The sequence below is a fragment of the Erinaceus europaeus genome, chromosome 7 (genome assembly GCF_950295315.1).
Source record: "Erinaceus europaeus chromosome 7, mEriEur2.1, whole genome shotgun sequence".
Taxonomy (NCBI): domain Eukaryota; kingdom Metazoa; phylum Chordata; class Mammalia; order Eulipotyphla; family Erinaceidae; genus Erinaceus; species Erinaceus europaeus.
In genome coordinates this window covers 11,859,831-11,887,099 of record NC_080168.1, presented here as the reverse complement: position 1 = coordinate 11,887,099, position 27,269 = coordinate 11,859,831, and the positions used below count along the sequence as shown (strand labels likewise).

Here is a 27,269-nt window from a genome sequence, read left to right as displayed (position 1 = left end):
ACTCTTCACTTATATAGTTTTTTAAAAAAATTTTGCCTAAATCAAAATGAACATATAACTTATAAAAAACTGGTTGGATGCAGAAAAACACAGTGGTTAGAGAGAAATATATCCCATTAAAAAAGAATAAATGCCCAAACTTAGTAAGGTAAGCTTCTCCATTTAGGAAACTGCATAAGGAAGAACAATTCAAACCTTATGTAGAACAGGAAAACAAAAATTAAGAGCAGATATAGAAAACAACAGAGGAAAAAAAAAATCCAAAACTGTTCTTGGGGGAAAAAATTAATAGAACCCTGCCTAGCCAAGGAGAGAGAGAGAGAGAGAGAGAGAGAGAGAGAGACCAATTAATGTTTGTAAGCCTTTTAATATGTAATGTAGTTCTAGTTACAATGATTCTGATTTCACTTCTGTAAAAAAACACTAAAGTTAACCAGGCGAGCTGGGTGGAGCACTTGGTTATGCACACACATTACAATGTGCAAGGACTTAGGTTCAAGCCCCTGGTCCTCACCTGCAGGGGGAAAGTTTCAATTCAACCCTAAAATATAGATAAAAATTATCTTGAAAAATTGCTGAGTGAGAGCAAACTGAAAACCCCTGTAAAACCGGAAAATAAAGTAAAAAAGGAAACATGGCTTGCATTTGAGTGTGAAGCATGGAAAGCAGTATGAGTTCTAAAGTGAAAATAAAATGGAAGTAAGAAAAATACATTGTTAAATGTAAATAAAATGACGACATTTGAAGATCAATAGTAGAATCTAGTAAGGGACATAAGAAAGAGAAAATTATGTTTGTTAAAATCAAAGAGTTGGTTCAGAAGAAAAGAAAAGAAGACACAAAAATGAGGGCTGGGCAGTTGCACAGCGGATTAAGTGCACACAGTGCAAAGCTCAAGGGCCAGTGTAAGGATCCCAGTTTGAGCCCCCAGCTCCCCACCTACAGGGAGGTCGCTTCATAGGCAGTGAAGCAGGTCTGCAGGTGTCTATCTTTCTCTCCCCCTCTCTCTGTCTCTCCTCCTCTCTCGATTTCTCTGTCCTATCCAATAACAACGACAGCTATAACAACAATAACAACCACACCAAGGGCAACAAAATGGGGAAAATAGCTTCTAGGAACAGTGGATTGGTGGTGCAGGCACTGAACCCCAGCAGTAACCCTGGAGGCCAAATAAAAAAAAAAAGACACAAAAATGTGAAAATATCAGAATAGATGGCCTAACCCGATATCCCACTTTTCTTGCCAACAAGAAATCCAAAAGGAGAGAAGGAAAAAAGGAGAAAAGTGATCCAAAGTAAGGAGGGACAGTTTTCTCAGAAGGGAAGTAGACTTTAGTGCAGATGGATGGAATCCATTAAAGATTCGGGATAGAACTGGAGATGAAGGGGCTGGGCGGTGGCACACCTGGTTGGGCACCTGGTTGAGCACACATGTTGCAATGCGCAAGGACCCAGGTTCGAGCCCCCGGTCCCCACCTGCTTGGGGAAAGCTTTGCGAGTGGTGAAGCAGGGCTGCAGGTGTCTCTCTGTCTCTCCCTCTTTATCACCCATCCCCTCTTGATTTCTGGCTGTCTCTATCTAACAATTAAATAAAAATTTAAAAAAAATTTAAAAGAATTGGAGATGAAATAAATAAAGAACTAAAAGATAGCTAGCAGATTGGTCTCACTCAGATGTGGAATATAAATAATGGACCTTGAGAGCTTGTTTGGAGGTTCTACAGCAGCGAGTCATATACCCTCGACAGAATACCAGTCCATCTCTATTCAGGGAAGGCCGTCCTCTTAGACCGAGCACAGCTTTGGGAGGGACGCACATGGAGTGGTGAGGGAGGAAGGGGACACCCGCTTAGCCAGCCAGATCAGCCCAATCAACCCTGGAGATCAATGGGGTGACAGATGTCGCAGCCAGATCGCCCTTACATCCGGAATATAAATAATGAAGGCAGATTAACTGGCTAAAGTCAACAAACCAACTCCTACATTCTGAGAAGTATGATGATCACCTGAGGGAAAGGGGACGGGAATGGGAGAGAGAAATGGATAAAAGGTCCTTCAGATAACCTTATTTGCATGTATGTAACTAGCTTGCATGTGACTATGTAAGCACTGTATGTAAAGGTCAAAGTTCTAACTTGACTTAGGACTGTGGTGGGTGTGGTGAAGCAGGTCATACATACTCATATTGAGGTGGAAACTTGCACTACAGAAATTCTGTAGTATTTTAAGTCAGTGGTCCATCAATAAAACCTGAATTTTCGAAAGTCTCATCAAATTTAGAGAATAAAATTTTAAATCCAGACCTACATTATGGTAACAACTCTAAAAACAAACAAATAAAACAAGAATAACAAATTACAAAATTTCCAAAAAATAAATACAGCTGAGCTACAAGGAATGAAGGCAACTATGGAAAATGAAGTTTTCATACAAAACAATGAAGAAAATGGCCCAAATTTGTAAGTGGAAACCCATTTGAACTTCAATTATGAACATGGGAAAGTTCAAGTATGAAAGTAAAGATAATTTTTACAATACAAGGACACAGAAAGCTTGTGCAGGTACTAAAAAGTGGGAAGAGAGGAAATAAAATCAAGTTCTAGTTTTGTTTGTTTATTTGTTTCTCCTTTTAATTGAGGAAGAGAGAGTGAGAAAAAGAATGAGTGACAGGGCCAAGCAGTGGCGCACCTGGTTAAGTACACACATTACAGTGCAAAAGGTCCCAGGTTCAAACCCCTGGTCTCCTCCACCTGTAGGGGGAAAGCTTCACAAATGGTGAAGTAGGGCTGCAGGTGTCTCTCTGTCTTCCTCTCCTTTCTATCTTCCCTACTCCTCTCAGTTTCTTTCTGTCTGTATCCAATAGTAAATAAATAAAAATATTTAAAAGAAAGAATGAGTGGCCGAGAGACCAGAACACCCTATGTCATTTATGATGTTTATTTGCTTTGTATTTTTTTTAAAAATCTATTTGTGAAGCCAAGAATCTAGCCCAAGGCATGCTTTCTGTCCCTGAGCCATCTCACCAGTCCCACTATCATTTTTGAACTTGGGAAAGGATAGCAAAGAATTGTAGACACTGAGGGAACTAAGTAAGCCTCAAAATTCAGTGTTTGAGAGCTGGGAGACAGCTGACCTGGTAAAGTTTGCACTTTCTCAAGCATGAGGATCTGGATTTGAGCCCCCAGACACCACAGGGGAGCACCTACTTGGGACAAGCTGCCTGGGTGATGGAGCAGTGCTGTGATGTCTCTCCTTCTCTCTCTCTGCCCTTCCCCACCCCCGCTTCCTCATACCATGTGGAAATAGAAAGAGAATCCACTGAAAGTGGTAGAATCTTGCAGGCATGGTGCTCCAGTGATAAGCCCAGTAACATAAATAAATAAAGTATCAGCTGAAAAAGAAGAAGGATAAAGTAGGATGTCCAGTTAATTGCAGAATACACACTGGAGAAAAGGATATACAGCCAAACCAAAAATCAGGCAGGAGAGTAGAAGAATAAGAAATTCTTAGAAATATTAAGACGTAACTAAGATAGCCAGGATATGTCAACAGTGACCAAGACAAATACCAATGGAGTAAACTGGCAAAATGTACAAAATGTATATCTGATAGAAAACAAAATTCTATTTTATAAGAGTCATGTAAAAATAACAAGAATGAAAATAGAGGGGTTAGATGAGACATGTTAAACAAATGCAAACTTAAGGGGACTCTGTAGCTAAACTAATATCAGAAACAGAATTTAGGTTGAATGTGAATAGCTCTCGAAGAAATCATATTAAGTCATAAAAGACAAAGGGGAAGGATGAATAACAGATTACCTCACTTTAAGGAGGAATTTAAGAAACAAAGAAAAAACAAGTAAAATGCAAGGTGAAACTTAGATCGTGTACTGGTTAAACTTGATGGTATATTTCAAAGGGCTCTTGAGAGCAAAAGATTCTCAAGCAGGAAGGGGTAGGAAGGGGAAAGGGACAGACAGGACATTGGTGTCCCAGTACACAATGATAGAAAAAGACCTAAGTTGGGGGTGAAAATGTTTTGTAGACTATCACAAGGAGATGAGAATGTTTTGTAGACTATCACAAGGAGATGTGTCAACAACTACTATAAATCAGTATCCATAAAATTATTTGACAGTAAATACATATAAATAAATAAGAAAGAATTTTTGTTGCAATAAACACAAAGAATGCAGAATGCTGTTTCATGCTGACAAACTACATACTGGACTACATTGTGTGCTCGAAGTCATAGCCTATAAAAAATCATCTTGGGAGTTGGGCGGTAGCGCAGAGGGTTAAGCGCATGTGGCGTGAAACATAAGGACCTGGGTAAAGATCCCGGTTCTAGCCCTCTGCTCCCCACCTGCAAGGGCATCGCTTCACAGGTCAAGCAGGTCTGCAGGTGTCTGTCTTTCTCTCCCCCTCTCTGTCTTCCCCTCCTCTCTCCATTTCTCTCTCTCCTATCCAACAACAACGACATCAATAACAACGACAGTAATAACTAAATAAAACAGTAAGGGCAACAAAAGGGAATAAATAAATAAATATTTTTAAAAATTAAAACAAAACCAAACAAAAAAATATATATATATAAAAAGAAATCATATTAAAATTTGAAGGGGAAAAATCTGACAGAGACTCAGGAAAATGTCAAAGCCCACAGTTGTAGGAAAGACTGCTAATACATCTCTACTGGAAACTTGTTAACCTAGCAAACCTGAGCTAACTCAAGAGAAAGAATTTGAGTGGTCTAGAAGATGGTGTAGTGGATAAAGCTTTGGACTCTGAAGCATGAGGTCTTGAGTTCAGCCCTGGAAGCACATGTACCAGAGTGATGTCTGGCTCTTTCTCTCTCTCCTCCTATCATTCTCATTAATACATAAATAAAATATTTTTTAAAAAAGAAAGAGAATTTTAATAAAATGTTAAGTACACTGAAATAGATGTATACAGCAAACATTGTCATTTGTTTCTGCACAGAAAAAAAAATATTGAGGGCCTGGGTGGTGGCACACCTGGCTGAGGTCCCCACCTGCGTGGGAAAAGCTTTGACAATGGTAAAGCAGTGTAGCAAATGCCTCTGTCTATCTCGCTCTCTATCACATCTTCCCTCTTGATTTCTGGCTGTCTCTATCCAATAAACAACTAAAGATAGTAAAAAAGAACTAAGTTACAGTTAAAAAGGTATTTAAAATACTGACATAGGGAGTCGGGTGGTAGTGCAGTGGGTTAAGCGCAGGTGGCACAAAGCGCAAGGACAGGCAGGATCCCAGTTCGAGCCCCTGGCTCCCCACCTGCAGGGAGTCACTTCACAGGCGGAAGTAGGTCTGCAGGTGTCTATCTTTCTCTCCCCCTCTCTGTCTTCCCCTCCTCTCTCCATTTCTCTCTGTCCTATCCAACAACAATGGCATCAATAACAACTACAACAATAATAAAAAAATTGATAAGGGCTGGAAAGATAGCATAGTGGTTATGCAAAAGACTTTCTTGGTTCTAAGGTTTAGAAGACTCAGGTTCAATGTTATGCATGTAAAAAAAAAAAAAAGAAGAAGAAGTAGAAACGCAAAGCAGAAATTGACTGAGTTTGGAGTATGGCACCAAAGTAAGAAAGCAGAAGAACACTAGAGTTTGCATCACCAGGTTCCAGGTGTCATCAGGATGCCGGCCAGACTTCCCTGGATTGAAGACCCCACCAATATGTCCTGGAGCTCAGCTTCCCCAGAGACCCACCCTACTAGGGAAAGAGAGAGGCAGACTGGGAGTATGGACCGACCAGTCAACGCCCATGTTCAGCGGGGAAGCAATTACAGAAGCCAGACCTTCCACCTTCTGCAACCCACAACGACCCTGGGTCCATGCTCCCAGAGGGATAGAGAATGGGAAAGCTATCGGGGGAGGGGATGGGATATGGAGATTGGGCGGTGGGAATTGTGTGGAGTTGTACCCCTCCTACCCTATGGTTTTGTTAATTAATCCTTTCTTAAATCAAAAAAAATTAAAAAAATAAAATAAAAAAATAAAAAAAAAAGAAGACTCAGGTTCAATCCCCAGCACCACCATGAGAGCCGAGCAGTACTCTGGTCTCTTGCTCTCTCTTTCTTTCCTCCTCCTCTCTCTCTATATATACACATATAAAATCATCAAAAAATAAAATAAAGAGCTCCTACACATCAAAAGCAAACAACACAATGATAACTAGGCAACCCAGTAATTGAGAAAAAGTATTCGCACCTCACACAGCCTACAAGCAACTAATATCAATCATCTATATATAGAACTTATACAGATCAACTGAATAAAAAATAAAACTCAGTAAAAATGTGGGTCAAAGAACTAATATAGTTTCCTAAAGAAGAGATATACATTCCACAGACATACAAAGTAATACTCCACTTCATTTATCATTAGACAGCTGCAGATTGAAACTACACAAACGTTCTACCTTATACCTATGAGAATGTCCTATTACAACAAAACAGGAAATGGCAAGAGGAGGAGGTTGTAGAGGAAAGGGTGTGAGCTGCACTGCGAGTGGGAATGCAGCAAGCGTGGTTCCTTCAGAAAACCGATGGAAAATCCTTAAACAAATAAAAATGAAATTGCCTTATGACCCAGCAATACCACTCTTAAGCATTTATCCAAAGACAAGCAAACACTAGTTGTAATGCAGCCCTATGTTCATAGCTGCATTATTCACACTCGCAAAAAAGTGGAAGTAGCCGAAGTGCTTACTGACAGACCACTCCAGAAGTCATGGCATATAAACCATATAAACCCCATGGAATGCCACTCTGAAAAAAGATAGGCAATGATAGTGTGTCCTTGGGGACGGAACTGGAAGTAACTATGCTTAGTGAAATAACTACAGAGATTAAAGGCATCTACCAGATAGTTTCACTCATCTGTGCAATCTAGAGAACTGATAAAAATGGACTTACAAAAGAAAGAGAGAACACAAACTGTTTCTAAGACTTTGTTTGAACTGTGGTGGTTAACTTTGAGAGGGTGAGAACAGAGAACTCTGGGAGTGGGTGCAGTGTAGAGCTAAACCTTGCAGTCTTACACTCCTGCAACCCACTGTTAATAGTGGGTTAATATTTGTGACTAATCACAAATAAAAACTGAAAATAGATAAAATATAAAAAACACTGAGAAACCCCAACAATACCACTACATATAAAAATCACAGACACATCCAAGTGGCACAAAGGGGAACACTCATGTCTAAATAAATAGCACTTACTAGAAAACAAGAAACTTGGACTGGGGAAACAGCATAATGGTTATGCAAAAGACTTTCATGCCTGAGGCTCTGAGGTCCCAGCTTCAAATTTGACCACCACCATAGGACACATCTGAGCAGTGTGCTGGTGTGTGTGTGCATGTGTGTGTGTGTGTGTGTGTGTGTGTGTGTGTGTGTGTGTGTGTGATTAAATACATACAACAATAAAAATAAATGAGCAGTGCAGGGATGGCTATGGAGGAGGAGCTCATTTCAGCCTGCTCCCCTATAAAACTAAAAAAAAATAAATAAATGAAAAATCACCTGAAAACTCAACAAAACACAACCAGGATTTCTGCAGAAACTCACTAAGCCATAGCCACCAAGTTGCAGATGCCAGTATGATTTCATCCTGACCTCCCTGGACAGAAGACCTCACCAGTGTATCCCAGGACCTCACTTCTCCAGAGCCCTACCCCCACTAGGGAAAGATAGAAACAGGCTAGGGGTCCATGACATCATCTCCCCAGACTATAATTAGGATCCACCTGCATATCAGATTTCAGACTCAGGCAAAAAAATAAAAATAAAAAAATAAAAAACACTAGTATAGCTACAGGCCCTTTCAAATATAACTAAAATATGTCTAGTAGCTATCTACAAAATAGAGGACTCTCCAACACTTCATCTGCACTATTCCAGCCTTTAGGTCCATGATTGGTTAACAATTTGTCTGGCTTTGTATGTTAACTCTCTTTTCAGCCACCAATTTCCAGATGCTGGCAGGATGCCAACCAGACTTCCCTAGACAGACAACCCCACCAATGTGCCTTGGAGCTCTGCTTCCCCAGAGCCCTTCCCCACTAGGGAGAGAGGCAGGCTGGGAGTATGGATCGACCTGTCAACACCCATGTTCAGAGGGGAAGCAATTACAGAAGCCAGACCTTCCACCTTCTGCATCCCACAGTGATCTTGGGTCCATACTCCCAGAGGGTTAGAAAATAGGAAAGCTATCAGGGGAGGGGATGGGATACGGAGGTCTGGTGGTGGGAATTGTGTGAAGCTGTACCCCTCTCATCCTATGGTTTTGACAATGTTTCCTTTTTATAAATAAAAAATTTTAAATAAAATAAAGTGCAAATCTTACTACGCATCAGAAAAAAAGAAAGAAACAGGCTAGGGGTATGGATCTACCTGCCAATGCCAATGTCCCACAGAGAAAAAATTACAGAAGCCAGAACTCCCATCTTCTGCATATAAGGAATTTTGGTCCATACTCCCAAAGAAGGAGAAATGTTAGGAGAATATGACCAGAGGGCTCTGAACTCCAATTTCATCAGGACCCGGAGAGAGAAGAAAAAGGAAGAAAAAAGAAAAAGAAAAAAAAGGAAGGACATTCAGAATCATTAACAGGTATAGGTGTGACTTACAAAGAAAGAGAAGTCAGGACCATAGGAAGAAATCGATATATATAAATATAGATAGTTATGGAAATATTAGTCAACCCCTATCTGTGACCTTGGGAGAACTACTGCAGTTTCCAGTGGAGAGAATGGGGACACAGAACTCTGGTGGTGGGAACAGAGCAGAATCACACCCTTGTCAGCTCATAATTTTGTAAATCAATATTAAGTCACTAATAAAATATAAACATATAAGCATAAATTTTTTTAAAAATAAAACTACATAAATATAATAAAGAAAAGCAGAATTTAATTAAATCTTAAACCAAGTAATGAAAATAATGGATACCTATAACTAAAATATGGTTATTTTGGAGAATAATAAAATTGAAAGTTTCAAGACAGTAAATGATAAGACATAATTGGAAAATGTCAGGAACAAAAAAAAAGGAGATGTCTGCAGTTAAGGAAAACAGTAAACTTTATGACAGAAATTCCTGTATGGTTTTCTTTTTATTGTTATTATTATTTATTTTCCCTTTTGTTGCCCTTGTTGCCCTATTGATGCTGTAGTTGTTGTTGATGATGACTGTCGTCGTTTTTGGATAAGACAGAGAGAAATGGAGAGAGGAGGGGAATACAGAGAGGTGGAGAGAAAGACAGACACCTACAGACCTGCTTCACTGCTTGTGAAGCGACTCCCCTGCAGGTGGGGAGCCTGGGGCTCGAACTGGGATCGTTACACCTGTCCTTGCGTTTCGCGTCACGTGCGCTTAACCTGCTGCCGCTACCGCCCGACCCCCCCCCCCCCCCAGGGTTTTCTACCAGCAAACTGATAGTTTGGAAAATTGGTTACTTTTTTAGGAAAATGCAAATGGACAAAACTGACTTAAAAGTCTACAGCAGAATTAAATAAAGCTAAAGCTAAAGCTAACAGGAGACGTGTAGGACATACCCTGACCCTGCGCTCACACCCACACCTACAGACTTCAGTTTCAAACAGCACAATAGGCAGTTTTTAGCAGTCCTTCCAAAAATACTCTTGCAGTAATAAATCAACCCCAAATACATTTAATGGATATTTAAACATCTCAATTCATGAGTTTACTATACTTCTATTAAAACCAAATTCAAGATTTATGTTGCAGATTAATGTTATGTATAAACACACAAGGCGGGGCTAGGTGGTAGTGCACCTGGTTAAGCACACACATTACAGTGTGTAAGGATGCAGATTCAAGCCCCTGGTCCCCACCTGCAGGGGAAAAACTTCACGAGTGGTGAAGCAGGGCTGCAGGTGTCTCTGTCTCTCTCCCTTTCTATCTCTCTCTCCCCTCTCAATTTCTCTCTATCTCTATCAAATAATAATAATAATAATAAAACCACATATGACTAGATAACCTAATAAAATGTTAGTGAGTCTAGTCTAAGAGGTGATGAAAAAGCAGTGTGATAGAACCAAATAGATAATTGTCAGGAATAAGAATATTATTCCTGAACAAATTTGTGGTGACTTATGCCCAAACCTAGCATAGAATATTAATGTATAAGGAGTGTGAACGTAGAATAATACCAAAGTGTTTGTTTGAAATAATATGGATATATAAGAAGTGTGTACTTGAAACAAAATTATGTACTTGATATAATAAGTATGTATTTAGGACATATATAAGAAGTGTGAGAATATTGAGTGTGAAAGTATTCCTTTGAGTGTGAAATGTTTTAATAGGTTAAGAATATTAGGGTAAGTTGTTTAAGTTTAGAGTGTTTGATAAAGTTGAAGTGAATATTCAAGTGTGAGAATGTTATTTTGAATTTGAAATATGAAAATGCTTATTTGAGTGATGAAACATTGTTAAAATTAAAGTGTTAAAATACTCTTGAGTTTAAAGTGACAAAGTAAAGTGAAAATAAAACTTAGAACCTTGGCCCCCAAACCCTGAAGGCCTGCATTAGATAAGTAGATGCCCTGAAATGTCCCTGCACCGGTGTAAGATAAAGTCCCGTGCAGAGTAACACTAAGGTAGCCCCCTTAATTCTTTGAAATACCCCCGCAGGCCAGCGTAAGTCTTATGCAGGGTAAGCCCAATACGGCCCCAGAGTTCTCTGAAATGCCCCATACACCAGCACAAGATAAAGTCTTGTGCAGGGCAAGCCCCAAATCTGTATAGCCTTATAAAGTTAGACCTAGATGTCAGGAAGACCCCAACTCTCATTGGCTGGAAATTACCTAACCCACACTCCAGCCTAGCTCAGGGAATAAAAACCCCGGACTTTTGGACATGGAGGGCAACTTCTGAACTGCATGCTAGCATGTAAATTCAGAAGCCCCCATCCGGCATATCCCGAGGCAATCAACGCACTGACGGCCACGGAGGTGTCTGCAAATTCCCGGACCAGGCCCGACCAGATCCGGACCATACCCAGGACCCATTCGGACCAGAACTCAAACCAGACCAGCCTCGTCAACCTGAGGACATCATTTGCCGTGACCTTACCTGTGCTCCTACCTGTTTTAGACCGAGGAGGTATTTGGGGATGCATAATTGTGATTTTTTTTAACATTAAATTAGAATGTGTTGTTACACCTAGTGTCAATAAAGTAGTACTGCAGTACTTATAAAATAACAGCCTTGGTTTTCATTGGCAGAATTCTTTACCATATTTAATTAATTATTATAAGGGTCATATTTTGGTCTAATGCTCACGACAATAATACATGAGGAATTTAAGCACAGGCCACACTAAATTATGCATCTATGCTTTTTGTTAAACCTACAGATTGAACACGCTGGTAGGTGGTACATAAATGTTTCAATGCACAAGGACCCAGATTCAAGCCCCTGGTCCCCACCTGCAGGGGGAAAGCTTCAGGAGTGGTGAAGCAGGGCTGCAGGGGTCTCTCTCCCTCTCTGTCTTCCCCCTCCCCTCTCAGTGTCTCTCTGTCTCTATCTGACAATAAATATATATATATATATATATAAATAATTACTCTCACTTATATTAATCATAATGAAACCCTACTTAACATAGTAAGAAAGGTAAATGCGGAGAGAAAAAAAGAAGAAATAATCAATATAAGAATTAGACTGGACTGGGAGGTAGCGCAGCGGGTTAAGCACACAAGATGTGAAGAGCAAGGACCTAGTGTAAGGATGCCAGTTTGAGACTCCGACTCTCCACCTGCAGGGGGATCATTTCACAAGTGGTGAAGCAGTCTGCAAGTGTCTTTCTCTGCCCCCTCTCTCAATTTCTCTCTGTCCTATCCAACAACTACAACAATAACAACAACAAGGGCAACAAAAAATGGGCCGTGGTAATTGACCTAGGGTTTAGTCTGGGACTCTGGGCCCAAAGACTCTCAGGATTCCTGTCCCCTCCCCCCGAACCTTTTTCCTTTCATTACTTTGCACGTTTAATAAAGTATTCAGAAACCATACACCTAGACGCATGTTCCTTGGAATTCTTTTCATCGGAATAGCAACGAATGGGGGTGGGGGGGAGGTGTCCAAGGGTAATACCTCCAACACCTCCATTATGAGTGTCCTCAGGAAAACAGATCCAGAAACACACAGGGCTCACAAGCTGGAGATTCGATAAAAAGTATGTTGGTCTCAGATCAGACAAGGAAATGTGATAAAAAAAAAATCACCTACAGTAGAGCTGAAATCACCTAGACTAGAGGTGTACAAAAGGCTTTTCCCACCAATTAGTAGACCTGTGGCAGGCATGAGTAAAAGCAAAGGCAATGACACAGAAATCTAGAGCAGACAGAAGGGATCTGGAAGATCAGCTAGAGAGAGAAAAGTGCCCCATAATGCTTAAGGCCACATCTAAAACCCAGCAACGAGAGCCAGAGCATAACAAACAGAATGGCATCAAAGAGCTGCGGAAACAAGTCAAGATTCCTCCCCCAGATAAGTATAGTCAAAGGGAAAAAGCCCCAAAACAAACAGAACTGCTGGAAACTAAACAAATGCTAAGGGAGGGAAGTCTGAGAGGATCATTCTGAGCAGAAAGTAAACAATGAAAGAAACAGTAATGCACAGAATTTGTTTGGGAGAGATCTTGGGTCCGTCCCTGAAAAGGGAAGGGAAGAAGGAAAGAAAACAAGGGGATAAAGGAAAGGAGGAAGACAGGGCAATTTGACACAATTTAGAAACAAGTAAAAGACCATGTGGTGGCAAACCTGGCTGACCGCACAGGCTACAACACATAGGGACCCCGGTTCAAATCCCCATTCCCAAGTACAGGAGGGAAGCCTCACAAGAGGTTAAGCAGTGTTATAGGTATCTCTCTTCCTCCCTCCTTCTTCTCTGCTCTTTCCCTTTCTTGATTTCTCTCTGTTTCTATATGATACATAAATAAATATTTTTTAAAAGTAAATGTCACCAAAGTTCCAGTTTTCTGGCTTACTAACCAGAAAAGAATTTTTGTATATATGCAAAATGGAAAAAATAAATATTTATTGCTGTCACAGTTTAAAGGTAAAAACAAATGCATAAACATGCAGTAAATGTTGGCCAATTATAGAGAATGACTTAAAAATCTTAGTCTATGGAGTGGGATGTCACTGTAAAAAAGTGTGAGGCAAATTCATGTCTTTACTAAGCTGATGAGCTCTCTAAAAGTTTTAACAGGGCCAAGTAATGGTGCACCTGGTAGAGTGCATATATTACTATGCACAAGGACCTGGGTCCAAGCCCCACTTCTGCCCGCCCCCCTGCAGGGGGGAAATTTTATGAGCAGTGTAGCAGTGCTGCAGATCTCTCTCTTTCTCTCTCCTTTTCTGTTATTCTCTGTTCTATCAAATGAAAGAAAGAAAGAAAGAAAGAAAGAAAGAAAGAAAGAAAGAAAGAAAGAGGTGGGGAATGGCCACCAAGAAGAGTGGATTTATCATGAAAACAATGAGGCCCTGTAATAAAAAGAAGGGACGTGAAGATACAAAAATGGAATATAAAACACAATACACACACACACACACACACACACAAACAACCTAATCCCATTTTTTGATAAACAAGAATCCATAGTTTGGAAGACAGGTTCTGTTTGTCAACACATAGAAAAAGATGCGGAAGGTTTTATCCCAACCAACACTCAACCAAGACTGGACTCTGCAGGGATTCCATTGGTAAATGGCCCTTTTTTCCTCGACAGATTTCTGTGTCACCAGACACTTTGTGAGCAAGAATGTCTACTGAATTTTCTTTATATTGAAATGAATGTCACCTTGGACCCAAGACTACAGACTGTCAAAACAATTCAGAACAAACCAGTAAAGTGAAACTAAGAGCTCCCACCATGCACTAGTCATCGGCCTTGAGGGCCTCTCTCTCTTTTTGATCAATCTGTGTAGGAGAAACAGTCCCCCTAGACAGAACTAGTGACCCCATCACAGGACAGGTCCCAGACCCTAGCAGCACCCAATGCTTGAGAAAAATCCACTTAGCCCACTGGGCAGTTTTTTTTTTCCTAAACTTCCTTCTTTGTCATGACCCACCTGCCTCAGGGAAACAGAGGGAGGTTCAAAGGTCACGGGGCCCAGCTGCCAGCTATGCCAAGGCTGTAAAACCAAGAAGGCATGTGTGCAGCCGGCTGGGCTCACACCAGCAATCATTTAAACACCTGCAACAGTTTAAAAATATTCCAATTTCTGCATTTCATTCTGAGGTCTGTAAGTGTGCAAGCTCAGAGGAAAAGCCTAGTTTAGGATCTAGAGGACACACAGACAGAGACAAGGCTGAAGAGGAAGAGTCCAGGGAGACAGACACTCACCTGGTGCTGAACTCGCTGCCATGGCTGGCCATCGTGCTGCCCTGGCTGGACATCGTGCTGTCCTGGGTCCTGCCTGGGCTGGGGTTCTGTCCACTGAGCCCCCCAGTGTCCCTGATCTGTGCCCAAAGTGCCTATGGACCCTGAGCAGGAAGTCTGTGAAGCCGTTCACCCCAGGCCCCGCCCAAATGGGGAAAAGAGAAGTGAAACTATCATTCTCATGCTCTCTCCCTCCTCCATCTGCTGCCGTACTAGAAACTATGACAGAGGAAATGAAAGACAAATGACCCTGAGGCTGGGGAGTGGAGGGGCTACCCCACGGAGGAGCAGAGCCAGCTCCCAGGAGACACTTATTTGTGCAAAGATACCCCAAACAAAAACATCTGAATGAACCCCATTCCCTCTCAGCTGCTTCTGGTTTTATTGGGGGGGGGGGGCAGCACAGAGTTAAATGGGGCCAGCTGGTCAAACTCCCACACACACACCCACACAGGCTGAGATGGTCACAGGGCCAGCATCTCCAAACTTCTGGAGGAGAGCCTGAAGCCCAGTGTTAGGACTCTGGATTGGAGAGTTCCCAGCAGGATAATATGGGGGGGGGGGGGAATGTTCTCAGTGTTCCTGGAAATCCCGCAGCATAAGGGAGGAGTCCGAAGGCTGGGGCAGAGTTGGAGCCAGTCTAGGGACTGGAGGTGGCAGGTGTCTTTGTGACCAGCTGGAGGGCTGAGGAGTAGAGAGAAAGGGGACCCAGGGGCGGGGTGGAGGGGGAGGACACTGTAGGCAGCAGGGGACTGTTTACAGACTTTTCTTTCTGATTTCAGCATCATTTCCCAAATGCACACGTACTTTCTCTTGGGCGAGTGTTTCATTTCCTTCACTTAAATACCTAAACCACAGGAATGTAGCGTATTTCCATTTCTGGATGTGTGAGGGTATTCCCACCAGAGTGCCTGTTTCTCCATATCCTCTCTGGCACTTGCTGTGTCAAATCTGCTTTTAAATTGGTTGGTTAATTGATTCTGAGAAAGAATGTGTGGAGAGACCAGAACACTACTCAGCTCTGACATAAGATGGTGCCAGGGATCGAACCTGCAGCCTCTGGGACTCCAGGCCTGCAAGTTGATGCTCTAATGGGCTGAGTTCTCTCACAGACTCTCAAGCCTGCTTGAGGTGAGCAAGTTTCCATTTCCCTGATATGCTGGTTTCTTCTGGTTACAGCATTTGGCCCCCACTGAGCCCACCATAGGTCTCTGTCCCACAGCCACTCAGCCAGAGGCACCCTTCGTGGGAACGGAGCTAGGGAGGAGCCCGGCAGTGCAGTTGCAGTTCTTTTCTCTCCTGGAGCGACTCTATTTCAGGGGATTCAGAGCCCCTTTGCCCCCCAGGGCTTGGCTCCAGCCATGCTTGTACTTCCCTCTAGTGGTCACAAGGAGAATTGCAGTCTCCTTGGAACTGGGTTGGGTTTTAGTCTTGTTCTGTTTTTCAGTTCAGGAAACTGAAACCTAAAATGCCTTTGTCTCAGCATTTTTCATTGCCCAGTCCCCTCAAAATGAGTAGTCAAAGTGTCATTAGCCCTTTATTTAAAAAAAAAAAGGAGAACTGATGAAAGGACTGAAAGCATTTTGCTCCATGGAAGTCTGTGAGTATACAAGGTTTAAAGAGAAAGTGTCCCTTCAGACTACAAAAGCTGGATAAGGGCAAGACACCGGCAGACTTTAATGATGACTCTTTGGTCACTACCAGGTCACCACATCAACTGCGGCCCTATAAGTCCTGGGATTCCCACACAGACATGACGGGTCTGGACCTCTAACAGATCCCTCTCTCCACGGTCACTGGTCATCTCCATCAGGAACAACATGGTGGACCCCTTTGTGGGCCCCTATAGAACCTTGTCCTCAGTCTAGGGACTATTCCATTCTCTGAAGGGAGGTTGAGCAACCTGGCCATCAGATGGCCAGGGCAGGAAGGGGTTGGTGAGCTGTCTCCCTGCACCGGTGGGCTTTGGAGCAGCACCCAAAGGCCTTCAGGGGAGCCTGAGCATCACACAGGCTTGAGGGAGGCTCAGCCCACAGAGGCCACTGGGTCCTCGAGGAAGATGGGTCCTGAAATTAGTGCAGCTGAGAATGTTCCTAGTCAAGACCATAGAATGTGAGTTCAGACCAACAGGGATGCAGAGGTCACACAGCTTCCTGTGCTGAATATGGGTCCCAGATAAAATCAATGGGGTTTACAGTTAACAATATTTATATACTTTTTCCATATTTGGGAGCTACTTTCTTCCCTGATCCAGATTTCTAGTTTTTTTGCCAACTATGACACCATCTCCCCAGACAATACCTTGGGACCACCTGTATGTTAGCTAGCAAAGCCAGGAACCCTTTGAAATATACCTAAAATATACCTACTAGCCTTTTCCAAAATGGAGGCCTCAAATCTCATCTGCAATGTTCTTGATTAGTTCCTAATATTAGAACCTAATATTAGGTTCACTCCCTCCCTTCACAGCTACTTTGTCTTACAGAGAGTGTCATCTGTGAGGGTCCCAAGGTGACCCCTCCCCCCCACCCCACTATCCTAGAGGCAGAACTGCTCTGCTGGGTGACATCCCTTCTCACCTTGAGTGAGGCCAGTGGGACATACCTGGCCTACGAAATGGCAGTGTTTGTAACTGGGGCAGTGGTGCAGTGGTCACAGCACAAGACTTGCAAGTGTGAGATCTCAAGTTTGACCCCCAGCACTACATTGTGCCAGAGTGATACTCTGGTTCTCAATCCCCTTTCTCTCTCTCTCTCTCTTCTCTGTCTCTGTCTCTCTCTCCTTCTCTCTCTCATTAATAAATGAATCAGCAGTTTAAAGAGAGAGAGAGAGATGCAGGAGGGTCTGATGGGCTAGCTCATCTGGGAGAGCACCTGCCTTCAAGCCCCTGGTATAGTGACACTGGAGAAGCTTTGGTTTCTCCTTCTCTCTCTCTGTCTGTCTGTCTCTCTGTCTTATCTATCTATTTATCTATTTGTTCATCTATCTGAAAATAGCTGGTCCACAGCAGTGAAGCCCCAGTAACAAGTTTAAAAAAGGAAATAAAATATGAAAAGACAAATGTCTCATTCCAAAGTCACTTCCATTCCAGAACAGTTCACACCCTTATTTTCAGCCAAGATAGTGGGGTGAGGGGAGAGAGATGGCCACTAGAGGAATCTAGAATGCACTGCCCTGTATGAAGCGATGGAGAGGTTTCCTGCCCCAGTGCTCCCCCCCACACACACACACACATACTCAAACATGCACACAAGAGGATTTAGCTTGAATAAAAATTTCAGGAGAGAAAAAACTCCAGTTTTCATGGGTTATAGGAACAAGCAAGTTTAAGTCAGATTAAAAGAGAGAGAGAGAGAGAAAACCTTTTCAGCCCCAGGAGATGTAGGCAAAAGCGGCCATTTCTGATAATGACAGGGTGCTGATGGATTTTTCTAGCTCATGTGATCTATGCACCCAAACATGGGTGGTGATCCCTGAGGTTGAGGAAGGGAGGGAGGATGGAGCGGGGCAGAGAGAGAGGAGAAGAGAGAGAGACAGAGACCTTGAGGCTTTACAGGGCAAAGCAGACTAGCTCTCCCAGGACGGAAGACAAGAGAGGCTCCTGCAAAGAAACAGGAAGGGGCCCTCCAGTGAGGTGCCATATTGGGCAGGAACTGGGGTCTTTATAAAGAGCTCCATCTCCAATTCAGTCTAGGTGGAGTCTTCACAGGCTGCGCCCATATGCAGTCAACCAGCTCCTGATATGATGCCTCTAAGAGTTGCATGAGAATCTTATCTTCTGCACAACTGTGTGTGTGGCAGCTTCTGGAGTTTCATGCGTGTTATTTGCTTGGCTCACTGGAACATCTTGAGCATGGGGTCTTGTAATAACATGAGAACCAAAGAGGTCTTGGTCTTGCCCTCCCCCACCCCCAGAAAGCCTGGTGACCCTGTCTTTCTGCATCTCAGCTGAAGGGTTTTCTACCAATGTTAGGGCCCTCACTTCCTACCCTCACCTGGAAAGACAGTGGCTTAGCTCAGAGGCAGCAGATGACAAACAGGAACTCCCCTGTGCCTACTAACTGAACTTGGCCTTTGACCTAAGCCATCTCACTTTCGCTTTTTTCCAAAACCTCAGATCATTTTGAGAAACTCCCCAGATCTGGCAGATACATCACAACTGGCTGATCAGAGTCCACTCATGCAAGTCAGAAATGGAGCCCTTGGTGCCCACCCCTCACGCAGCCCTGATGCCACAGCCTCTGAGCTCAGCCAAGAGAAAGGCAAGGGCATCCCAGGGCGATGGTGCATGTGGACCTGTCAACCGTCTATGCAGAGGAGATACAGAAGGTGTTGCCAAGTAGCCCAAGACCACTGTCATTGTTCAAGACTGTGGGGTTGAGAGATAGCTCACCTATAAGAACATCAGTGCATGCTTGCAGTCCCAGAGGCTACAGGTTCAATTCCTGGTAGCACTTTTTCCCAGAGCTAAGCCAGTGTTCCAGTCTCCCCATTCCCTGCTTCTCTCTCTCTTCCTGCTTCTCTCAGATGGACACATCTTTCAGCCTAGACAGTGGTGCATGATCCAAGTGAGCTATTTTGTCAGCTGACTACTGGTGGTTCTGGGGACTGAACCTGGGACCACTAGCACACAATCTTGCAAAATCTCCCTCAACCTCCTCTACACACTCTTTTTTAAAAGGATTTTATTTATTATTTATTTATGAGAAATGATAGGAGAAAGAACCAGACATCACTCTGGTACATGTGCTGCCAGGGATTGAACTCAAGACCTCAAGCTTGAGAGTCCAATGCCTTTATCTATTGCGCCACCTCCCGGACCACATGTACACACTCTTAAAGGGGAAATGAGGAAAGGGGAAAGGTTTGCACTGAACAAATGAAAACAATGCTGTCACTCAAAGGACACGCAGTTTCAGAACCATCAACTGGTGTGGGTAACAGTTCTGCTCTTCTCAGACCACCACACACAGAGACACGCTCTGACTATGGGCACCCTTTGGGAACACATAGCGGTCACGTGGATCATGTGTGCAGGGAAAGACTCAGGCTGCTATGGGGTCTTAGGTGGGAGCTAGTACTTGCACCAACATCAAAGGTGTCATGTTCTCCTATTGTCTTCTGAAAAGAGAGAAAGATTGAGTGAGGACAATGGTAGGAGGTTTGCCTTCATCCCTAATACAAATAACCACACGATGAAGGACTCAACCCATCCACGGTCTCCCCATTCTTTCAGACCTTTTTTTTCTTTTTTTTACACAATTTTAAAATTATATTCCAAAGTTAGCAGTCATAATAGAATTCCAAGGAAGGTTCCTCTTAAATATTCTTTCAATAAGAATTTCTTTTTATTTATTTATTTATATTTTATTTAAGAAAGGAGAAATTAACAAAACCATAGGGTAGGAGGGGTACAACTCCACACAATTCCCACCACCCAATCTCCATATCCCACCCCCTCCCCTGATAGCTTTCCCATTCTCTAGCCCTCTGGGAGCATGGACTCAGGGTCATTGTGGGTTGCAGAAGGTAGAAGGTCTGGCTTCTGTAATTGCTTCCCCACTAAACATGGATGTTGACTGGTTGGTCCATACTCCCAGTCTGCTTCTCTCTCTCCCTAGTAGGGTGGGTCTCTGGGGAAGCAGAGCTCCAGGACACATTGGTGGGGTCTTCAGTCCAGAGAAGCCTGGCCGGCATCCTGATGGCATCTGGAACCTGGTGGCTGAAAAGAGTTAACATACAAAGCCAAACAAATTGTTGAGCAATCATGGACCCAAAGCTTGGAATAGTGGAGAGGAAGTGTTGGGGGGGGGTACTCACTGCAAACTCTAATGTACTTCTGCTTTCAAGTATATATTTTGCACTAGTTTATGTATACGTGTGAACATATGCTCTCTCTCACAGAACCTGGTCTATATCTAGGTTTTGGGACTTTGTTAGAAAGTGAACCACCTGGGCTGCCATGCTTCAGCTCAGACTGTGTCCAGAGACTTCACATGTGTAATGACAACCCTTCAGCTTCATTACTCGGGTCAGACCTGTTTTTATGGACCTCATAGTCTGCCAGGGAAGTTAAAAGTATCCAAATATCAGGAGTCGGGCTGTAGCACAGCGGGTTAAGCACAGGTGGCGCAAAGCACAAGGACCGGCATAAGGATCCCGGTTCGAGCCCTGGCTCCCCACCTGCAGGGGAGTAGCTTCACAGGCGGTGAAGCAGGTCTGCAGGTGTCTATCTTTCTCTCCTCCTCTCTGTCTTCCCCTCCTCTCTCCATTTCTCTCTGTCCTATCCAACAATGACAACAACAATAAAACAACAAGGACAACAAAGGGAATAAATAAATAAAATAAATATTAAAAAAAAAAGGATCCAAATATCACAGTTTAAGCCAATGCAATGATGCTCCCTGGTTCTCAGACCCCCAAAATTGAAATTTTAGAAGTCAGGCAGTGAGACTGGTGCTGGTTTCTTCAGAAGGAATTACATTTTCCTTTATATTACATTTGTATTAGAAAATATTACTCCCCCTCCTCCAAGAGTGTGTCAGGCTCAGCTCTCATCACCAACAACCCCAGGAAGCACAGAGCTCAGAATGCTGCCCCCCATGCAACTGAGACAGAGAAGAAGTCAACTCATGTGTGTCTCTCTAGACATGCCACAAAGATCAAGTGTATCCAAGGTCCCCAGTATCTTGAACTAATCTATGAGGACCACTTTTATTGTTGTTCTGTTGTTACAACTGAGACTTCACCACTCTGGACTGAAAAGGAAAGAAACCATAGCACCGAAACCTTCTCCAGTATAGTAAGGGCCGGACTCAAACCAGAGTTGAGTTAATGGCAAAGCAGATACATTATCCAAGTAGTGAGCTGTTTTGTCAGTGCCGCTAGGTCTACTCCCATGGCTCCTTCATATCTGCATCTCAAAGGCTTTACCATTCCAAGAAGAGCAAAGATAAGCACAGAGTGTTCAAAGTAGCATCTGTGGGAGCATGTGGCTCTCCAAAAGGGCAGGATGGGATGCTGGGGTGGGGGCAGTAGAGATTAACTTTAATTTCCAAATTAAATAATATATTAGATATAAAGTGATATACTATACATGTGAAATCAGTTTATGTTGTGAATACTTGTGGAAAATTGTGTAATAATTACCCTTTTTCGCTTGTAATACATTCTTGGAGGGTTAAGCAGATATCCGTTCTGTAAGATAAAAAGATTCAAACATGTGAGTCTGTTTTTTTTTTACAATATCCTCCCAAATATTTCCTTCATTTTACAAGTCATTTTATTGGGAGAAAGCTGATTTAAAAGACTATGATTGGGGTAGTCTACATGTCCTTGCTAATTTATCTTTGGGATAAAGGGTTTCAAGGAAAACAATCCATTCTTATCTAACAGGGAGGAAGCAAGCAGTGTTTACAGAAGCCAAGTGGACAAGTTAACACAGATGTATAGTTTCACATCACCCCATGACAGGCTAAATAGCTCACCACAGCCTGCACCAAGTTGTCACCGTTATCTAAGGACACCAAGTCCCCAACTCCTGCCAGCCACCTCATACTGCCCCCTTTAGAGTCTCTGGATGGACTGCAGTAGATCACAACTACTATAAGTCTCACCTTATCTCTTCCCTTTCTTTGTTTCTATGAATGAAATGACCTCCCAAATATTTGTCTAGATGTGGGGCTGTCAGCTCAACCCCAAATACCTAAATAAGAAGCTATCTCCTCTTCCTCACTTGTTTTTCCTCTAGAATTCAAGTAATGGCAGCTGGGAACCTCTCCTTAGTACTTTCCTTCTCTTGTTGTGCTTCTCCCTCCCAAGCTGACAAGAGGTTTTCCATATCAATCTCCTGAACACCTTTCCCTGTCTTTCCATTCCTAGTATCGCCACTCAGACTTCATGCCTCAAAAGATCTTGGATTCTGAATTGTCTGTTCTATGAGTATAAACTCTTTGCCTAACCTTCAATCCCTCCATTAGGAGTGTGCCCTGCCACAAAAATCCATTTCTCTCTCTCTCTCTCTCTCTCTCTCTCTCTCTCTCTCTCTCTACCAGAGCACTGCTCAGCTCTGGCTTGTGGTGGTGTGTGGGGGCGGGTAAGAGGAAGGGGGATTGAACTTGGGACTTTGAGCCTCAGGCAGGAGAGTTTCTTTGCATGATCATTATGCTATCTACCTTTCAACAAACCATTTCTTTCATCTCATGCAGCTACTGTACTTGTGGCTCTGGTTTCCGGACTATTTTTCCCCTGGAGTATATATTCTCACGAACGTTGGATAAACGACTCTCCTTTCAGTGACTGCACCTGAGTCAGGATCTTTTCTGCCTCCTCCAGGTTCCTGGGTACTGCTGAACCCATTTTTACATCACTGACTTGCAGCACTGCACAGAGATTATAGATGTGGGGGTACCAGTATAAGGGTAAACTCAAGGGACATCAGGACTTTCTTTAAAACTTAACAGATGTTGGAGAGTACACAGTGATTTTTTTTTTTTTGTATCATCTGCTCCTCTCCCTAGAATACCTTAATCAGCCATAGTAGAGTCTTCTCATCACAACGTATACTCATCTTCCATTTCTTTGATCGTTCATAGCCACCTTTGATTTCAAATTCCCTGGTAGTGAACCAATCTCCATCCTCACTCTGTATACACTCCTTTCCTGTAAGACCAATATATGTTGATCTTCAGCCTCTTTGTTCTTGGAACTCAAGATTATGGTCTCTCCTTACAAGGTACCTAGAGGTAACCATTTCGGGGGTGATATCAACTTCAAGAGGGTTCAGCTTCTTTTCTCAGACTTCAGAATCCCCAAGAATAGCCTATATGTCCCTTCAAACCAAGATCTCCAGTATCATGATAACAGATCTTTAACATCTTACCAACAAAAAAATAGCAGTCATCATCAAAGCCAACTGTTTAAAAGGTTTTCAAAGTCATCTTCTTAGGGAAATGAGGTGATCTTGAAGAATGGGAGACTATAAATTGACAATTAAATTCTGGGGACACAGAAAAGTCTGGAGTCTCTGGATTTCCCAGGCATGACGATGCCAAACCCCCAGCTGGACTGTCGTCCCAGGAGAAGAGTTTAACGCTCAAAATGGCAGCATAGAACATCATGACACTTTTCACCCAGTTTAGTGACTTGATTGAGCAGAGGTTTTTCCCACCCCTAAAACTCATGGGTAGCTGAGAGAATTATGAAATTGAACCAGCAAGATGGTTCATCTTGGTGGCATGCCCACTTTCCATATGGGCAACCCAGGTTCAATCTTGGCCTCCACTGCTCTGAAGGAAGCTTGGGTGCTGTGGAATCTTTTCCTCTCTCCCTCTGTCTTTCTGTTTCTGTTTCCTTTACCTGAAAAGTTATTCTCAGAGTGGTGAAGCTCCAGTGACAAAATAAATAAATAAATAAATGGAAATAGTGTTAATAGAAAAGAGGTAGGACCATTGGAATCCTTGTACTGGTGGGAATATGAACTGGTGCCTCCACTGTGGGAAATATTTTGTTGTTTCCTCCATAAGTTAGAACCAACAATTCTACCTTGAGTGACTTTTAAAAAATTACATTTTATTTATTTATCATTAGATAGAGACTGAAAGAAATTGAGAGGGGAGAAGGAGGTGGAGAGAGAAAAGAGAGAGAGACACCTGCAAAATTGCTTCACCACTCATGTAGCTTTCCCCCTGCAGATGGGGACCAGGTCTTGAACCCAGGTCAGTGTGCAGCATAATGTGATGTTTAACCAGGTGCACCAACACCTGCCCCCCCCAAGTGATTTTCCAAAGTAATTAACAGCATGTGCCAGTACAAAAACTGTGCATACTCGGATGTTCAAAAGTACATTATTAAAAACAGACAAGGAGTAAGGACAACGTACTGGATGGATAAGCAAAATATGGTATATCTACACCACAGGATGCCAGATTGTGAGCCAATACAAAGAAATGAGGTACTAATTCATGCTACAGCATGCCTGAGTTGGAAAGCATTATGCTGAGTGAAAAAGTCACAAACACAGACATGTTAGAGATCCTATTTACGTAGTACACAGAGAATACATAGAATAATTTATAAAGTAGAAAGCAGACTAATGATTACTTAGGACTGAGTGAAACAGTAATGTGTAACTGGCCATTGACAGTGAAGAGAGAGCGTCATACAATTCCATGACTACACACAAAACTCAACACTGAACTCTCCACTCTACGTGGTGAATTGTAAGAGACTGGGTATCCCATCTCTGTAAGATGGTTAAATATTTTACATCAATTGCATAAGTTAGTTCTTTACTTCTAAATCATGAAACAGGTTTTGAATTATCATATGAGGATCCTCAGACTCAGAAAGGTCTCCTCTTCTGCTCTTCTGCTTAGATGAACCAGTTATCCTGGCCTAGCTCAGGCAGGGAATAGGCTTTCTGACTCTGAATTTGGTGCTCTTCTCACTACAGCAGGTGTCTTGCCCTGGTAATGATGACCCGGAAGAAAAATAAGATGGAAAGGAGGGGTCACAATCACTCACTTGGACGGTGTGCTGCTTTGTCAGGCATGAGACCTAGGTTTGAGCCTGGCCCCCACTGCATTGAAGGAAGCTTTGATGCTCGGGTCTCTTTCACTCTCTCTGTCTCTTTGTTTCTACAGTGTGAAACTAAATTCAGGACCTTTTCCTCCTCCACCAAAGCCAAACTGTGGTCATGTTTTTCTTGAATTATGTATAAACCAGATTAATAAATCCATACCTCTTGCTCTTCCTTTTGATAGGTGCTAAGAATGAAAATAGAGGAAGAAACTCACCTTCTCTGAATTTATTCTTAAGTAAAGTCCCATTCAGTTCACCACAGGTCACGGGAAGTATTGGAGAGTCAAGATCCATATAGCTCGACTCTATTGACCCTGGAAAAGAAGATTTCCTCATTCAATCTCATTTTGTAATTGTGCGTACACCCCTCCCTTACTGCTGAGCTTATCCCTATAATACAAACAGCTATTCAGAAAACATTATTCTGTAATTTTGAATGTATCTGTTTATTTATCTAATGGGATACTGAGAACCATAGCATCACTCCTGCTACGTGGTACCAGTATTGAACTCTGGACTTCATGTCTGTTAGTCCTGCACTCCAGGGTCACTTTCTGCCATTAGTCTTTCTTCTTATTATTATTTTTTATTTGTTTAATGCTACCAGGGCTATTGCTGGGGCTCTGGGTCTGCACAGTGAACCACCACTCCTGGTGTCTTAATGAAATAAGTAAAAAGATGAAAGAAAACCACTGGATGGTTTGGCATACATGTGGAGCAAAGTGTGCAGAAATACATGAGCTTGTAAAGAGAAAAGATATAAGGGGCCAGGTAGTGGCACACTGGTTACGTGCACACATTGCCATGAGCAAGGACCCTGCTGGGGGGATGCTTTACAAGTGGGGAAGCAAGTATGCAAGTTTCTATTTTCTCCTTCTCTCCCTCCCACACCCCTCTCAAGCCTATCAAAACAAAATAGAAGAGTGGGGATGGGCAAGTGTAGATAGCATAATGGTTGTGCAAAGAGATTCTCATGCCTAGGGCTCCAAAGTCCCAGGTTCAATACCTTACACCACCATAAAGCAGAGATGAGCAGTGCTCTGGTTAAAAAAGACGGGGGCAGGTGATGGTGCATCTAGTTAAGTGCACACATTACAGTGCCTAAAGGCCTGGGTTCAAGCCCCTGGCCCCCACCTGCAGGTGGAAAGCTTCACGAGGGGTGATGTAGGGCTGCAAGTATCTATCTTTCCCTTTTTATCAATCTCTCCCCCTCTCAATTTCTCTGTCTTTATCTAATAATAAATAAAATTAAAATATTTGAAAAATAAATTTAAGAAAAGGGAAAAAATGGCTGTGGGGAGTGATGGATTTGTAGTGTAGGCATGAAGGGAGCCCAGCAACAACCTGGTGGCAATGGAAAACATAAATAAGTAAGTAAAAAACAAACCAACAAAAAGAGACATAGCAGACAAAATTCATTTAGTTACACTGAATAATAATTATTTGTCATATAAGTAATAAATAATAAAACGCATAAACATGTATTCCTAGCTACATGAGAACTATGACATAAACTTGAGCTATTCACAGTCTTAACTCGAAATGGGTTCTCCCAGTACAAAGTTTAAGAGGATCTCTGCTTCTCAAAACCTTAGAAAAAGCGTATAGACCTGCAGGGCTAAATAAAACTGTCATAGACTTCACCATACCCCTGCTCCTGAGAAGATACTTGTGATGCACTTGTCTCTTCCTTTTGTTTGATGCTTGGTTGTAGTCTAGGAACAAGCAGGGAGAGGTAAGAAATCAGAGAAAATAGCAGCCAACATGTGGGTCCAAAGACAGATGAGTTACTGGACTCTGTTCTGAGCCCCCTCAGACCACATACACAGACAGCAAAGCAAATTGGTAGGCGATGGCTCTCTAGCAGGTGTCCATAGCATTTTCTACTTAGGAGGGACAACTTCTTTTTTTATATATATTTATATTTATTTATTCCCTTTTTGTTGTCCTTGTTCTATTGTTGTAGTTATTGTTGTTGATGTCATTGTTGTTGGATAGGTTAGAGAGAAATGGAGAGAGGAGGGGAAGACAGAGAGGGGGAGAGCAGACAGAGAAGGGGAGAGAAAGACACCTGCAGACCTGCTTCACAACCTGTGAAGCGGCTCCCCTACAGGGGGGGAGCCGGGGACTCGAACCGAGATTCTTCCGCCGGTGCGCTTAACCCGCTGAGCTTTTGCCCGACTGCACGGAGGGACAACTTCTAAATGGCGTACACTGTGTCACTGTGTTTTGGAAAGTGGTGGTTG

General features: G+C 42.7%; 2 protein-coding genes across 6 annotated transcripts in view; both read right to left on the bottom strand.

Annotated features, from left to right (window-relative positions):
• The window catches only part of SP100 (SP100 nuclear antigen), a 75,605-nt gene extending 60,923 nt beyond the window's left edge, over positions 1-14,682 (bottom strand). For 2 of the 5 annotated variants that reach the window (XM_060193765.1, XM_060193766.1), the window contains exon 1: positions 14,407-14,659. In XM_060193765.1, coding sequence (XP_060049748.1) covers positions 14,407-14,459 — 53 coding nt within the window. In that variant the 5' untranslated portion in view covers positions 14,460-14,659. Of the gene's footprint in view, positions 1-14,406 lie in introns of all 5 variants that reach the window. The other 3 variants (XM_060193764.1, XM_060193762.1, XM_060193763.1) reach the window with 3 other exon arrangements.
• Positions 14,683-19,474: 4,792 nt separating this feature from the next.
• Positions 19,475-27,269, bottom strand: part of LOC132539373 (nuclear body protein SP140-like protein) — a 40,229-nt gene continuing 32,434 nt past the window's right edge. Inside the window, exons 16-20 of the mRNA XM_060193761.1 lie at positions 26,673-26,738; positions 25,239-25,337; positions 22,967-23,103; positions 21,592-21,639; positions 19,475-20,164 (exon numbers count right to left, since the gene is read on the bottom strand). Coding sequence (XP_060049744.1) covers positions 20,114-20,164; positions 21,592-21,639; positions 22,967-23,103; positions 25,239-25,337; positions 26,673-26,738 — 401 coding nt within the window. The 3' untranslated portion in view covers positions 19,475-20,113. The remainder of the gene's footprint in view (positions 20,165-21,591; positions 21,640-22,966; positions 23,104-25,238; positions 25,338-26,672; positions 26,739-27,269) is intronic.